Source organism: Orcinus orca, chromosome 6 (genome assembly GCF_937001465.1).
Source record: "Orcinus orca chromosome 6, mOrcOrc1.1, whole genome shotgun sequence".
Taxonomy (NCBI): domain Eukaryota; kingdom Metazoa; phylum Chordata; class Mammalia; order Artiodactyla; family Delphinidae; genus Orcinus; species Orcinus orca.
Genome location: NC_064564.1, coordinates 16,100,501 through 16,116,830, shown reverse-complemented (window position 1 = coordinate 16,116,830; position 16,330 = coordinate 16,100,501). Strand labels below are relative to the sequence as shown.

The following is a 16,330-nucleotide window of genomic DNA, read 5'->3' as shown; positions in this document are numbered from 1 at the left end:
GGCTATTGCTGTGTTGCACGATGGCTGCCTGTGACTTGAAGGGAGCTCTCTGCTCCCCAACCCTCTCCCATCTGCGGAGAAGACAGATTTGTTCATTAACATACGACATAGATTTCAAAACTGGTGTAGCTTGGCTGGACTAATCTTCCCACAGAGAATAATGATAAAATCTGGACAAAATAAAAACTCAAATTCTCTTGCAGATCCTGGAGAGAGACCACAGCAAAGCAGAAGGAAAATCTGCTCTTGAGAGCTGAACTGAAAAGAACGATATCTGCAAATTTGTGGCTTTTGCCTGATGGCACTTTCCAATCTGGGAGGGGCTAGAGGGGCAGAAAGCAGCAGCCTTACAGGTTTGAGGTGTAAGAGGATAGAACTTGGGGCTGGCAGAGTAGCCAGAAGATTGAGGAAAGTCTTGGAAAACAGGGAGCCACAGAGAGGGTGAATACCAAAATAGAAAATTTAATTTAATTTTAATTTACAGAAGTATCAAATAAATTTAACAAAAGAATAAATTAGGAATAAATTTAACAAAAGACCTGTACAACATATACACTAGAAACTACAAATCATTGCTGACAAACATTAAAGACGAGCCAAATAAGTGGAAAGATATACCATGTGTGAGGATTGGAAGACTCAGTGCTGTTAAGATGCCAATTCTCCCTCGCTAAGCTATAGATGTAACACAGTCTCAATCATAATTCAGCAAACATTTTAAATAGAAAGTGACAAACTGATTCAAAAATGTATATGGAAATGCAGAGACCCAGAATAGCACAATAATCTTGGGGAGGAAACGGTGGAAGGCTTACGCTGTTTGACTTCAAGATCTCCTCGAAAGCTACAGTAATGCAGACAGCGTGGTGCTGGCATAGTGCAGACACAGATCAATAGAACAGAACTGAGAGTCCAGAAATAGAGCTAAACTTATATGGCCAATTGATTTTGACAAAGACAACAAAATAATTCAATTGGGAAATGAAGGTCAACAACCAATGTTGAATAACCATAGATCTTTATGAGAAAAAAAATGTATCTTGACCCCTACCTCACACCATACACAAAAGTTAATTCAAGATCAATCTCAGAGCTAAAGGTGAAAGTTAAAACTATGAAGCTTATAAAAGAAAAGAGAAAAAAAAAAAAAAAAGAAAAGAGAATATCTTCATGATTTGGAGGCAGGCAAAGATTTCTTAGACAGGATGCAAAAAGCACTAACCATAAAAGAACATTTTGATAAATGAGACTTTATCAAAAGATGCAGTTAAGGAAATAAATAACAGGCACAGTACAGACCTAGAGAAGATATTCGTAAAACATATACAAAGTACTTTTAGCTAGAATGTATGAGGATCTCCTACTTCAATAAACACACACACACACACACACACTCACACCCAAACACAAAGTGGGCAAAGAAGTTAAACAAGTACTTCACAAAGGAAGACATATTGATGGTCAATAAGCAGATGAAAAAGTGCTCAATGTTGTTAGGTACCAGGAAGATGCAAATTAAAAGCTCAGTGAGATTCTATGCATACCCACTAAAATGACTAATATTAGAAAGACTTGTATAACACCAAATGTTGGTGAGGAGGTGGTGTAATGGAAATCTCATCTATCACAGTGGAAATATAAAATAGAATAATCTTGGCAATTTCTTATAAAGTTAAACACTTATCTACCTTTGACCTAGTCATTCCTCTCCTAGGTATTTGTCCAAAGGAAATGACAACATACATACACAAAAAGACTTGTACATTAATGTTCATAGTAATTTTATTTACAATAGCCAAAAATGAGAGATAGCCCAGGTATTTAGCAACAGGGGAATGAATAATATATACTAAATGATTCCATTTATAGGAAGTTCTACAACAGGCGAAACTAAGTAAAAGTGGGAGGAAAAAATCGTTGCCTAGAATTGGAGGTGGGAATGTGCATGAAGTTTGACTGAAAAGGGATATGAGGAAACTTTCTGGGGATCTGGAAATCTCTTAATTGGTATGTGGGTTGCACAGGTGTATTCATGTGTCAAATTGTATAGCTAAAATTTGCACGTTTAAATTAATATAAATTTCACTGTAAAAGAAGAACTGTAAAAATTGATGATAGTTGAGTGATGGTTAGGGAGTAGATGGTGTTGTAGAAGAAGCAAGAATGGCAGAATGTTAGTAATTGTTGAAGCTGGGCGATGTGTACATGGGGGGTTATTATACTATTCTACTGACTTCTGTTTTCTTCATATATATTTGAAACTTTCAATAATCACAGGGGTCCCAGTTCTGGGGAAATTAGACTTCAGTTATATAAGTTTCAACTTGGGTAGGGAAGTCTCTACGTTTAAAAACACCAGAGCCTGGGACTCCAGTTTGGGAGTCTATATGGAACTGACATGGGGGCTCTGGATGGCCAAGTGGACAGAGAAGTACAGAGGGTGAGTGGCAAGAGACATGGGTGGAAATAATGACAAAATGGTCAACTTCCCAGTCTTGAACTCTTCCTATTGTCTGTGTCCCTCTCACTGTAGGTACCATTGATCACAGCCTTCTTCCTCATTCCAGGACCGAAGTTCTGATCCCTGTGCTGATTTGTTACCGCAGTTAACATCTGCATTTTGTGCCTCACTTTCCATCTCAGAGCAATACTTGACTTCTCTGATGGGCACTGGCTTTCCCAATGGGGAAGGGATTTTTCAAGCTTAGAGTCTTTTAGCTTCACAACTCCATAGAGTTAAAGAGGGCTGACAGGAGGCAGAACTGGACTAAGACATGTGAGTGCACAGGCTGAAGAAGAATTTGGTGTTCTAAATATTAGTTGGACATTTTATTAGTGAAAATAAGAAGAAACTGATTTTCTTCTAAGAAAAATGGTATACCTTTCTTTTTGTTCCAATTAAGGAATTGATTACATTTGATTTACTACATTAGACAACTTCTTGGGAGATGTAACAAAAACATAAAATTTAAGTAATCCGGGGTCACTGTTCTTCCTGATCAGACAGCAACCCACCCTGCATTGTTCTGCCTTCGGGCTGGTTGTATATAGGCTAGGTGGCATGTGTTGCAAAGCTACTCAATAGAGATTAGACAGTGCTTGTGAGTTTTTTAATTTGCCTTTGAGGGTACTTTTTGCTCCATCAGGAGTGGGCTTGATTCACCAGTTACGCATGGAACCACATGAGAAACCTGAGTTAAAGTGAAACCAATGTGATTTCAGAACTAGACAGGACCTTATAGATGATGGGTTTCCAGGCAGCTGCCAATGGACCCCCTCTTAATCCAGCTCTGGCGCTAGGCCAGGAAGCTATGGCATCAGGTTGTGGGGCAGGTTGGCTTCTGGTCAAGAAAGCAGGAATAAGGAGAGCACCTAATTTCTTGTCAACACTCTATTTCCAGTGGCCATGCTTCTTGTGTGGGAATTGTGCCATTTAATCCTTAATGCAAGTCCTGTCCTTCTATCTTGCCCAGCCCACCTCCCCATTAAGAAGCTTGGTCTACTACAAGTCCTCAGAGTCCAGTGGCTCAGGGTTCAAACTCCCAGCTTAATTCCATGAGCTGTGTGACCTCCCTCAGTTTCCTCATCTGCCAAATGGGGATATGACACCTGCTCCCCTGTGTTGCACAGATTCAATGAAACAATGTATGCACGGTGCCCAGAAGTGCCTACTGCAGACGTTCAGTAATGCTGGCTGAATTGGGAACCATTCAGATGGTCCTCCTTACACAGAGGATGCTGGGTTTGATTGGTTGGAATGAAATACAGAAGCACAGAATCCATGTTCTTTGCCTCACTGCGTTTTCCCCTTGGCTTCTCCTGTCTCCTCTCAGTTCCTCCATCTCTGTGTCATTTTGCCAACTTGTCCATTCATCACGTAGAGCCTACTGTGTACCACGCCTTGCACTAAGTGCTAGCGAATCAGTGATGAATACAACGTTAAGTCAGAATCCCAGCCTAGAGAATCACACCTCCAGGGCCTGCATGAGGACTGTGGGGGCCCAGCAGGCGCACCCCTGGGTCATGCCCCCTCTCTTCTCCTCTGTAGGAGGTCATCACCTCCATCCTGCTGAGCGGGCGGATCGGGCCCAACATCCAGCTGGCGGACTGCTACGGGCTGAGGCTGAAGCACATGAAGTCGGATGAGATCCACTGGCTGCACCCGCAGATGACGGTGGGCGAGGTGCAGGACAAGTACGAGTGTCTACACATGGAAGCTGAGTGGAGGTAGGAGAGGAGCCCTGTGCGCTCAAATGGGGGGGTGGGGCGGGGCGGTAAGTGCAGAGTGAGAGGAGACCCTGGAAGGTCCTTTCTTGGAGCCCTTTCCCAACCTCTGAGAATATTCTAGAACGTCACAGTGGCATTTTAGGTTGGTCCGTCTGCAGCGTCCAATGCATCTGTTTGCTAAGAGCTAATATGGGCTCACAGCACATCCCCATCCCAAGATGGATATCTAGGCACAGCCCTAAACAGGATGCCGTTGGCACTATGGAGAAGGAAGAACAGAAGTGCGGGGAAGAGGGAGAGCCAGGCCAAGGGCTGGTCTGTGAACCGAAGGTAAACAGCTATAATCAGAGGGAGAAGATGGAGAGTCAGAACTAGCACTGACCACCGTGTGCTGGTCAGCCACCCCTCTGTCCTTCATGGTCCTCCAGCCAACCACAGAGGAAGGAAAGAGGAACAAGTCCCCAGCGGGAGGCCAGGAGCTCCACGGGCAGCTCCTGGCATGACCAGCTTCCCTGGGTCAACCACAGAGTCTGAATTTCCTGTCCCAGGTATGACCTTCAAATCCGCTACCTGCCAGAGGACTTCATGGAGAGCCTGAAAGAAGACAGGACCACACTGCTTTATTTTTACCAACAGGTAAAAGCATTTTATCTTGTGGTCCCCATGGTCATATGACCATCCTCTGCTGGGGAGATGGAAAGACAAAGCTTAGATTTTGGAGGTCCCATTCCAGGAAACTTCTCTCGGGAACATTCCTTGGTCCCTGGTCAGCTGTCCAACCCTGCTTCCCTCACAGCTAAGGGTTGGCTAACCCCACCCCATGGACACATGGACTTTCCTAGTGGCTTTGGACTAGGACTTTGGACTTTCCTAGTGGCTTTGGACTAGTGCCCAGGAGACCTGGCTGGGGAAGTGGGCAGAGCAGGTCCAAAGAGGAGGCAATGGTCTTAGCAGGCAGGCTCAGCCGTCTGACACACCTGTTATCTACCCAGCTCTACCGCTTCCTAACCTGCTATCCCTCGGGACTTAGTTTACCTGCACGAGGCTGTTTCTTCTTATGTGAAATTGGGATGATAGTAAGAATACCTACTTTACAGGGTTCATGTGAAGACCTAATGATAGCATTAGCTGGTGCTGGTAAACCAGCTCTCTGATTTGTAGCACTTGCCAATTTCCATGGTGTAAATACTCCCATCGTGGTCTATTTCAAAGTACCAATATTTCAACCAGCTTGCGAAATTTTGGAAAACTTAAATAACTAGCTTCCATGAGCTGATTAGAGCTGCTCACCACACCCCTGGCTATAATGCACGTGCCCAGAACGGAACCCGGCAGGGAGTGAGTGCCGGGTACAGGGAGTTGCCATCGTTGTTTCCTGCCTGGCCTTAACCCCCTCCTACACCTCCCTCCTGGTTCACTAGAGACCAAGCCAGACTTTTCTTCTACAGTGGATGACATCTGTCACCACTTACCAACAAGGCTTTGGATAAATTACTGAGTCCTCCCCAAATTCCCAGCATCCTTATCTCCAAAATGAGGAGTGGGGGAGGGGAGCCTGAACTTCCTGCCTCGTGGATCCATGAAAGAATGTGCCGTTAAAGTGCTTCAGAAACTCGAGGGCCTCAGTCTGAACGGGATCACCACTGCCCAGGGCTCTTCCTGAGCCTCCCCTCCTGCCCTTCATCTCCTGCTACGCATTTGTGCATAGCTGCGGGAGGGGGTGAGAGATAGCTCAGGGTGGCAGGATGGTGATCAAAGCACCCACCGTCTCCTGGGGCCCTGCTCATCTCAGGGAAACAGGGAACGGGGGCGGGAATCTGAACTTCGGCCTTTCTCCCTGCCAGCTCCGCAATGACTACATGCAACGCTATGCCAGCAAGGTCAGCGAGGGCATGGCCCTGCAGCTGGGCTGTCTGGAGCTCAGGTATGTGGCCTCAAGGCCTCTCCAGAGTGGGTGCCTGCACCTCCCCTCCTGTACTGGGCACTTGGCCAGCTTGGACTTTCCTCCAGCGTGGGAAGCAAGAGTGGGTATGTGAGAGCTGGAAAGGGACGCGCTGTGGCCGACAGAGGGTAAGCCCCCGAGGTGCTCAGCATCTGGTCCTCGGGAGAGAAATGCCAGCTCCCTCTCTGGTTGGTGCCCCCTATCTTCCTCTGGCTGCCATCCAAGTGATCCAGTAAATGTTTCTCTGAGCACTAGGCAAGTTTCTGGGAGATATTCGAACGCTGGGATTCCAACTGTATTGTTCACTGCTGCACCCCCAGCTCCAGTAGGTGCTAATAGATATGGACAAAGTTAGTAAATCATCCGGGGAGGCCCATAAACTCACAGTGTTTGGGAGGTGACAAGTGTGTCTACAATTGATCATAATGCAGCAGAGTGAAATAAGCACCACATAGACATACATAGAGGAGCCACTAATCCCGCCCGAGGACATCAGGAAGAGGGAATGTGAACTGGTCCAGGAAGCAAGAGAACGATTTCCATCGATAGATACTGGGGGGAACTGGGAGGTGGGGGAGGGTGCATCCTGGGCTCGGGGACCAGTGGAAGGAAAAGAGCAGACTGGAGGACCGTGGGAGATGAGCTTAGGGAGGTGAGTTGGGGTCGATGGTGGAAGACTTTGAATGACAGTCTAAGAAATAAACCTTATTCTTGGCCGTTGGGAGCACTGTGGACAGAGGAGGAGGATGTTAAGGCCATGCTCTAGCACTTTCTCAGCCAAAGCAGCACCATTCACTTTCACCATCCACCAGGATCCATGACCCATTCTGCCCTCTCATCACCTTTTCTGTACCCCTTGTCTGTCCTAGAACAGTGGTTCTGAAATCTGGTTGCAAATCATAATCACCTGGGAGCTCATTAAATTAGAGATTCCCTAACCCCACCCTTGGAAACTCTGGTTTAGTAGATGTGGATGGGACTTTGGGACATGCTTTTTTTCAAAAATTTATTTATTTTATTTATTTATTTATTTATTCATTCATTCATTCATTCATTTATTTGGCTGTGTTGGGTCTTCGTTGCTGTGCGCGGGCTTTTCATTGCGGTGGCTCCTCTTGTTGAGGAACACGGGCTCTAGGCACATGGGCTTCAGTAGTTGTGGCTCGCGGGCTCAGTAGTTGTGGCTAGCAGGCTCTAGAGTACAGACTCAGTAGTTGTGGCGCACGGGCTTAGTTGCTCCGTGGCATGTGGGGTCTTCCAGGAGCAGGGCTCGAACCTGTGTCCCCTGCATTGGCAGGCGGATTCTTAACCACTGCGCCACCAGGGAAGTCCCAGGACATGCATTTTTGACAAGTCTTCCAGATGATTTAGAGACAGTTAGCCTTGTATGAGGTGATGGTTCCAGGGTGAGTCTTGCCCTATCTGTGACCTTAAAGGTATAGAGAATAGGACTCTGCTGCTGCTTCTACTAAGTTGGGGGGCATTGAGGAATTCTGGCTCCCATCCTCGATCTCAGAGAGAGTGCTGGGGGTCCCCCAGGGAGAGCCGTGGGATGGGAAGGGGGGGGCTTCTGAAACTGCTGGCATCTGTGACAGAATAGGTCAAGGACAGCCTCGGAGGGCTCCTCCTTGCTTTCCTACTTGGTGGCTGTCTCAACAAGCCAGGGGACACAAGGGTCCCCTGCACAGAGGAAGTCTGCACCCCTGATGCCAGTTGGAAGACAGACCACCTCGCCGCAGTTGGCAGTGGTCCTGGGAGTTGCGTGCTGCTGGTTCGGGGGCTCTCCGCGAAGTTTACCTTATCACATGTGCCATTTATGCCTTCCAAGACCATCACAGCATTGCAACTTACACACGCCTATCTTCTCCTCTGAAATTAGACAACTCAAAAGAGCCCACCTTTACCTTTTTGTTTGTGGATCTCATACCCAGAACTCCATTGTCACTTTGAGACTCTGATCACTGAAGTCACTATCAAAATACCATCACTTAGTAGTAAAATAGCAACATAGAGAAGACCCATGAGCATCCTAGTTCATGTTCTACTTTCCTCGAATCACTCCCAAACTATCATTGGTTGTAATAATACACTGGAGGACAAAGTGCGCCAACTGACCTGGCTCCATTTATGGTCTTATAAGGAGTGGATGGTCTCTTGGTGTTGGCTGTCTTATCAACTCAGGATTATTCCAAAACCCATGCTTGTTTTACGACAGGGATGTATTATTTCACTTCTCCCCTAGCCTGATGAGCAGAGTCAGATGAATGTTCCTATTCTTACGGGCTGACCTTTGAGATACAAAGATATATATTCGGGAAAGGATATGGAAAACACCTATTTTGTAAACTTCATAGATTTCCAAGCCTATAATTTTTAAAGTTGAATACAAAGCTATCCATTATCATGGACTATTTTAAAGTCAAGTTATGACTATTTCTAACCAAGAGAGACAGATACATTTCTGAAAATCAGGCCGTAATGCAGAATTTTCCAAGGCTGTGACTTTTTTCCTGAAAAGATTCCAGAGTGCAGTCTATCTACAGATTATGGGGAAAAGTCCTGTTAACATTGTTGTGTCACTTGCCTACCGATAATATGGTGTCACCAGAAAAAAGAAAATGTATTCTTTCCTAGCTTAAGAAAGAAGTATGGTATATGCACAAGATATGAGATTGCCAAGATGAAACCTCAATGGACTCAATTCATAGCGAGGAGCCATTGGGCATAATGATGAAGAGCAAAGGGTCTGAAGCTGGGCTGCCTGAATTTGCATCCTGGGTCTTCCACTTACTGGGCAAGTTACTTCATCTCTCTGTGTCTCAGTTCCTTCATCTGTAAAATGGGAAGGATGATAATGGTAGCAACCCTACAGGCTTGTTATGAGGAATAAATGAGTTAACATATTTAAAGTAGTTAGAACAGTGATAGAGACGGAAGTATTCACTAGTTATTCATCATTTGTACCAATTAATTTTTTCTCTTTACCTTTATGTTGTTGTTTATTTACTTTAGTTGACTTTATTTTTTAGAACAGTTTTAGGTTCACAGCAAAATTGAGTGGAGGGTACAGAGATTTCCCATAAGCCCCCGTCCCCATCAACATCCGCCACCCGCATGGTTCGTTCATTACAATTGATGAACCTACATTTACACATAGTGATTACTCGAAGCCTAGGGTTTACCTAGGGTTTAGTTTACCCTAGGGTTTACCCTAGGGTTCACTCTTGGTATTGTACATTCTATGGGTTTTGACAAGTGTACAATGACAATGTATCTACCATTACGGTATCTTAAAGAACAGTTTCACTGCCCTAAAGCTCCCCTGTGCTCCACCTATTCCTCCCTCCCTCCCCTCCCAACCCCTGAAAACCACTCATCTTTTACTGTCGTCATATTTGGCCTTTTCCAGGATGTCATATAGTTGGAATAATAATTAATTTTTTTTGTTGATTTACTGGAAGTGCTTTATTTTTTATTTTTTGCGGTACGCGGGCCTCTCACTGTTGTGGCCTCTCCCGTTGCGGGGCACAGGCTCCGGACGCGCAGGCTCAACGGCCATGGCTCACGGGCCCAGCCGCTCCGCGGCATGTGGGATCTTCCCGGACCGGGGCATGAACCCGTGTTCCCTGCATCGGCAGGCGGACTCTCAACCACTGCGCCACCAGGGAAGCCCCCTTACTGGAAGTGCTTTATAAATGCCAAATATTTTCTCTAAATATCCCCCTATGAATTAAAGTGTGAAATTCATGGCCCACGTGCTGGAGTTCCCTCGCAGTCTGAGGAACCAAATAGCCTCCCCCTCACCAGAGGCATCCAGGACTATTGTCCACTCCCAGCAGAGCTCCAGAACACTCTGACCTAAAAACTCAGAGCGAATGTGTAACCCAACAGCAGTTAGCGAGTAACGGATAATAAGAAAAGATTAGAGAAAGAACACTCGGCTTGTTTCAAAAGGCATTTTATCTCATAGTTGATGTATAAATGTTCGTGATAAGTTAATACTTGTATTGCTTTTCTTTCCTTTCTGCTGTCCTTACCTGAGTATCAGTCAGGGGCCTGTGCCTGCCCAGAGGCCCTGCTGTCCACCTGGAGTTTGCCAGGCACAGGGGTGGACCAGGCTGCGGAGAACCAGCCAGGCACTTAGAGGGTACTCGGAGCAGGTGCAGCCTCATTCAAGGATGGCAGCCGGGGCAGGTTGGGGATCACTGACAGCAGCTGAGACGGGGCTCAGCACAGAAGATTGGGAAGATGAGTCTCAGGCGAGAGGGTCCATCTGATGAGGGGCGGTGACTGCTTCTCCCGGACATCTCAGTGATGTTCAACCACTCCAAACATTAGGCACACAGATCACAGCACACTCGAGTGACTGGGCAGCTTTGTCAAAAGTTACACAGGGCTTCCCTGGTGGCGCAGTGGTTGAGAGTCCGCCTGCCGATGCAGGGGACGCGGGTTCGTGCCCCGGTCCGGGAGGATCCCACGTGCCGCGGAGCGGCTGGGCCCGTGAGCCATGGCCGCTGAGCCTGCGCGTCCGGAGCCTGTGCTCCGCAATGGGAGAGGCCACAACAGTGAGAAGCCCGCGTTACACAATACATGATCTTTAGTGCATGAGAGAAGGGCCATCAGTGATATAGGCAGTAAGCTGGATTTCTAGAGGTTGGGATGGTGTAGATGTGTTATCTTCCTTTTTCCTAATAAAAAACTTTTCCACTCACCACCTCCTTAATCATTCTAAAACTGCTGTTATTTTTCATGCTTTTTAATTCCTCAGTGTTCATTTCCAAATCTGTTCACCTTTCCATTTAGCCAACCCCCATTTTTTTTTTTTTTTTTACTAAGGCTTATTTAAATACCCCAGTCCTCAGAATTCTTTCATCCATCCCTAGTCTCAAAACTCATTCATTCATTCATTCGTTATTGTAAACCAGGAGTGACATTAACAGACCGCTGTCACCTGGGACTGGGAAGCAGATGTCACTTCCTCAGTGGGTGGTGCATCCCCTCTGTGTGGAATACTCGCCTAGTACCCCTTTTCAGCCTGATAAACTCTTCTTTGTTCTGACAGCTTTAGAAAATGCACTGAGCCAGGGTTGCCTGCTTGCCCTCTACATTCATAGAAAACCTCAGAGGACACCTGTGAAATGTTGGCAATAAGCAGGGTGGCCCTGGGCTCTTCCTGCTGAGCAGCCTCAAGGGTCTCTCCACCTCGAAACCTTCCCCTTCCCTGTGCCCACCCCGCCCGTCCTACCCTGCAGGGATCTGCCGTACTTACGCGGCAGGCGCCCAGTTGTTCACATCCACTAGTCTGAAATCTATCAGACCTTGGAACTCAGGGTTGGTGCCGCCTTCACCTGGCACACGATGAGAGCACAGTATGTATTTGAATGAAGGGATAACCCTGAAAGATCTCAATTCCTCTTCTCTGGTGGACACGTGCTAACATTTATTCTGTTAGAATCCCATAACTGCGTGCAGCAAGCCAATTCGTTCAGTTACCTGGGAGTACATTTTGCAGCTCACTCAACCCAGGAGGAAATGCGGGTGGCCGTGCTGCCTGCTGTGGAAGCTGCACAGGCGTGCTCTGAGGTCTCCTATGAATGCGGAGAGCCGCAGGGAACACTGGCTCAGAAGACTTTCTAAAGCTGCCATGATTGACTGGAAATTTTGGATCTTAACTGCAAGTGCCTTCGGGTGGAAGCAAGAGGAAAACGATCTTCCATCCAGGGAAGAGCCCTGGATGAGTTCCTCATGCCCTATAACTGAATGTCACCCCTGCTCACCTGTTGTCTGATTTCCAGAGTGCAGATCTGCCCTTACTCAGCTAGAACACTCCTCCAGCATCTGCAGTCCCGCTCTGTCAGGCACCCGGTAGCAAGAAGTGGGGTTAGGGAAGAGCCACTCTTTCTAGTTTCCCAAGTTCTCCCCTTGGATCAGGTTCCCAGGGGTTCCCAGCCTCAGCAAGAGGGACATTTGGGGCTGGATAGTTCCTTGTTGTGGGGACCATCCTATGCATTGTAGTATATTTAGCTGCATTCCCGGCTTTTACACATTAGATGCTGGTAGGACCACCCCTCATCCCAACGAGCTGTGACTAAAAAAAGATCTCCAGACATTGACAAATGTTTCCAGGCTGGGGAGAGGGTGCAAAATTGCCTCTGGTTGAAAACCACTGAATTAGACCATTGGAAGGTCATACACTCAGACCACATTTAGTCAGGCCCTCCTACTCTCACATTTACTGAATTGTGCTCTAATGTTATACGATTGGTATTTACCAAAATTGCAGCAGGAGGAAAAAAACCATGAAATTGGCTTCACATTTTTTTGGTAGAATGAGTGTTACGACTATTAGTTGTCTTTCGATCAGTGGCTTTTCACACTTTTTAATTTAAGAAATGCAGTCCTTGTTTTATGGTTACTATTATCTCCTGATGAGCTAAGCACTGGGTGAGGTATTCTGTCCACTACCCTGGCTGCCAGGACAACCAGCCCAAGCCACAGATTGGCACATTTTTTAATCTCATTTACCTCATTGCCTGGTTTCTTTCTAACTCTATTTTGTTTAAATATGTTTCAAAACTGTATCTTAGGGACTTCCCTGGTGGTCCAGTGGTTAGGACTCTGGGCTCCCAATGAAGGGAGCACAGGTTCCATCCCTGGTCGGGGAACTGAGATGCTGCATGCCACACAGTGCAGCCAAAAGAAACCCAAAAAGAACAACAGCAACAAAAAATGAAAAAAAAAAACTATCCTTGCATCTTTTCTTAGAAGGAGATAGACTAGAAATACATTTCAATATTGTGAAATATAATTCAACAATATTTACTGAGCTGTCATTAAATATTATTACTCCCTGAAACTCATTTTAATGTACTTGTCTTTGATTCTGTAAGAGAAATTTTACAGGAAACTTTTTATCTTTTGCTTTCCCTCCATTCCAACTGCTGGCATTTGAAATAACTGGGCCTGCCCCAGCTGGAAAGAACCACTTGTCTTCCTGTGCCCCTCTCACCACAGAGCCAGTTTTTCTTCCTCATTCTTACTTTGCATCACTTTTTGTCATCTGAGTGAAGCAGTTGAAGTAATTGAGGACAATGCCCTGGTGTGTGTATGTGTGTGTGTGTGTGTGCGTGCACCCACGTGTGTCCATGTGTGTGTGTGTGTGTGCGCGTGTGTGTGTGTGTGTGTTGGGGACTATAAGAAGAGAACGGACCATAATGAAGAGAGAAGTGATGATAAAAGAATTGCCTTCAAGTATATGGCATCTAGGAAAGGATTAAAGTTAGTCTCCGTAGCTCCAGGGGCCTAATGAGAGGACGGGAAACGAATGAAGAACTTACTACATAGGGGAAACGTGTAGCCATGGAGGAGGCCATCTCAGCAGGGAGTGAACCCAGAAAACTGTTACGATGGTTTGACTAATCTCACTGCCTTAAATTTTTTTTCAGGTAAAAAGGGTAATACCTGTTCAGTGTGGAGTATTTGGGACATGTAGAAAGGGGGAAAAATGACTAAAATCATTTGAAATTTCATTAACCAGAGATAACCTCCATTAACAGGGTAGATCCAGTCTGGTTTTTTCCAATGCATTTTTTTCTCTAAAATTGAGACCATAATTATTAAAAGATAACTACTTATCTTGATTGACAATATATTCAAAAATACCATTTATTAAAAATTGTTAAGGACATAGCACTACATGTTTTAAGTTTTTATTGGAGATCTCTTCTATGATTTCACGCTTTAGATATTCTTCTCAATCTCATGATTTGGGAATATTTCCCTAGCTTTTCTTCTAGTTTTAAAATAGTTTCATTATTAACATTTTCCCCTTTAATCCGTTTAGAATAAAGTACGAGGTGAGGATCTAACCTTACTCTTTTCTAAACACTGTGAATTATGTAAATTTATTGCTTTTGAATCATAAGTTGCTTGCCCCTCTCTGCTTATGGTATCTGTAGCTTAAAACTATTCCCAGATGTGCACAAGGATACCCGGGTTAAAGTAACACTGAGCTACTCTAATGTACAATCAAGAGTGGGACAATGTCTGCAACAGTTGAAGAAATTACTAGACACAGCGATCCAAGCAGGGAAGGGAGGATAACACAAATGGGGACATTGGCTATTTGATCTCCACTTAATTGTTATAAATACATAATACATAACAAAATCTTCATCAAGACATACATTTTAAGAGAAAATGGGACTTAAAGAATATGTAAAACAAATTAATAGATGTCACCCCTGGTGGTAGGATTATGGATTATTTTTATTTTCATATTCTGTTCCATAAGTTCTAAAGTTTTCCTGTGTACTATTAATACATTTAACAATTATTTACATACACACATATACAGAGATAGCAAATGAGGGAAAAGGAAATCACAAAGGGAACCCAAAGCCTAAAGGTGGAGGTAGGTGTTCCTTAGCTGATAAGTCAAGTGTTGGCAGCCTTGGGTCATTTATTTTTAGAGGCCACTGGTAGAAGCACCCTCTTCCTCCTCTGCCCAACAACTGTGTTGTCCCAGAGCTGGGCCCCCCAGAGCACAGCTGGAGTCTTTTCTAGGAAGGAAATTTGTGGGTTTTCCTTTTCTTCATGGTTTTCTAAATATCGAATTTTTCGACTCTCCTAACTTTTCCCTCCCAGTGGTTCCCAACGGAACAGGGGAGGGGGCTTCCAGGCCAACGTGTGGGCATTGGGTGACCCGGCTCCGATGGCCCCATTCCCCAGCCATCAGCCTCTCCATGGCTTCTCTCTCTCCAGGCGGTTCTTCAAGGACATGCCCCACAACGCACTGGACAAAAAGTCCAACTTCGAGCTCCTGGAGTAAGTCCTGGGACCGGCCCAGCCTCTCCTCCCTTCCTTTCCTGCTGCCCAGCTCTTCCTGCCACCCCATACACCCCCTCATCCCCAGACCACAGCCAGGAAGGACCTGTCTCCCTGGTCCTCCTGCCTTTCCCTGATTGGCCAGAAGTCCTGGGTTGGGGATGAAGGGGAGTCAAATGCTGCTTTTCTCCCCCTTCTTTCAGGAAAGAAGTGGGGCTGGACCTGTTTTTCCCAAAGCAGATGCAGGAGAACTTAAAGGTGAGGAAACCAGTGGGTGAGGAGCTCAGAAAGACTCCCTGCGTGTCTCCTTTGTGCCCCCCCTAGGAACAGAGCTAAAGGGATGGGGCTGGGGGTAGTCAGGGAAGCCAGGGGTCTGCACTGCCTTGGGCCATCTGGACACAGGACCACTCCATCCAGCGGGCCCTTTCTGTGGCTGGGAATCAGGAAACATGGCTCTAGTTCCACATCAGAGGCCAATTAGCTTCGTGGCCTAAGCACCGGGGATGCCATCTCCCCTGCCTCCCTCCCAGGGCCATGGTGAGCTCCCTTGAGACAACAGATGTGCACTTCGGGTAAGACATCACCACTGCCCTCTTGGCAGAGGCCTGGGGACTATCCTACAGCAGCAGGCAGGCTTGCGGTGAGATCGTAAGGGAAGGAATCAGGCCCCGCTCACCCCTGCCCCTCTCCCCCAGCCCAAGCAATTCCGAAAGATGATCCAGCAGACGTTCCAGCAGTATGCCTCGCTCCGGGAGGAGGAGTGTGTCATGAAGTTCTTCAACACCCTCGCGGGCTTTGCCAACATCGACCAGGAGACCTTTCGCTGTGAACTCATTGTAATGCCACGCTCTCTTTATTCTCTCCCTGACCTGAATTCCAGGCCTCTCAGGCAAGGGGGCCATGAAGGCAACTCGGTGGGGGGAGGGGGGTGCCGAGAAGAGGCTTTGCTTGCTTGTAAGTTCTGTGGCATCAGGGCCTCCCTAATGTATCCGAAAATGCAGCTAACGCTAAGCCACTTGCCTGACGAAGGGAACTGAAATCTCGGCTCCAACTCTGGGAGGTGGGCAGTGCTGGCAGGGTGCTGGGAGGGGGGTAATCTGTATGGCGGGGTGCGGTTAGGATGGAAGGAGCTGGAGGGCCCGGGAGACAATGGCTCGTGTCCAGCTTAGTGAGCTGTTTTCAGATTTCTGAAATATGGGCGGGCAGAACTGGGGCAACAGCCCATCTCTCCTTTGATTCCAGCAAGGATGGAACATTACTGTGGACCTGGTCATCGGCCCTAAAGGCATCCGCCAGCTGACAAGTCAAGATGCAAAGGTAGAGACAGGTGGGGGG

General features: G+C 46.5%; 1 protein-coding gene across 8 annotated transcripts in view; it reads left to right on the top strand.

Annotated features, from left to right (window-relative positions):
- PTK2B (protein tyrosine kinase 2 beta) overlaps positions 1 to 16,330 on the top strand; it is a 139,974-nt gene that overhangs the window by 99,079 nt on the left and 24,565 nt on the right. For 6 of the 8 annotated variants that reach the window (XM_033429800.2, XM_049711752.1, XM_033429801.2 and 3 more), the window contains 7 exons: positions 4,049 to 4,227; positions 4,776 to 4,863; positions 6,072 to 6,151; positions 14,933 to 14,995; positions 15,199 to 15,253; positions 15,691 to 15,831; positions 16,238 to 16,312. In XM_033429800.2, coding sequence (XP_033285691.1) covers positions 4,049 to 4,227; positions 4,776 to 4,863; positions 6,072 to 6,151; positions 14,933 to 14,995; positions 15,199 to 15,253; positions 15,691 to 15,831; positions 16,238 to 16,312 — 681 coding nt within the window. The remainder of the gene's footprint in view (positions 1 to 4,048; positions 4,228 to 4,775; positions 4,864 to 6,071; positions 6,152 to 14,932; positions 14,996 to 15,198; positions 15,254 to 15,690; positions 15,832 to 16,237; positions 16,313 to 16,330) is intronic. The other 2 variants (XM_033429802.2, XM_033429803.2) reach the window with 2 other exon arrangements.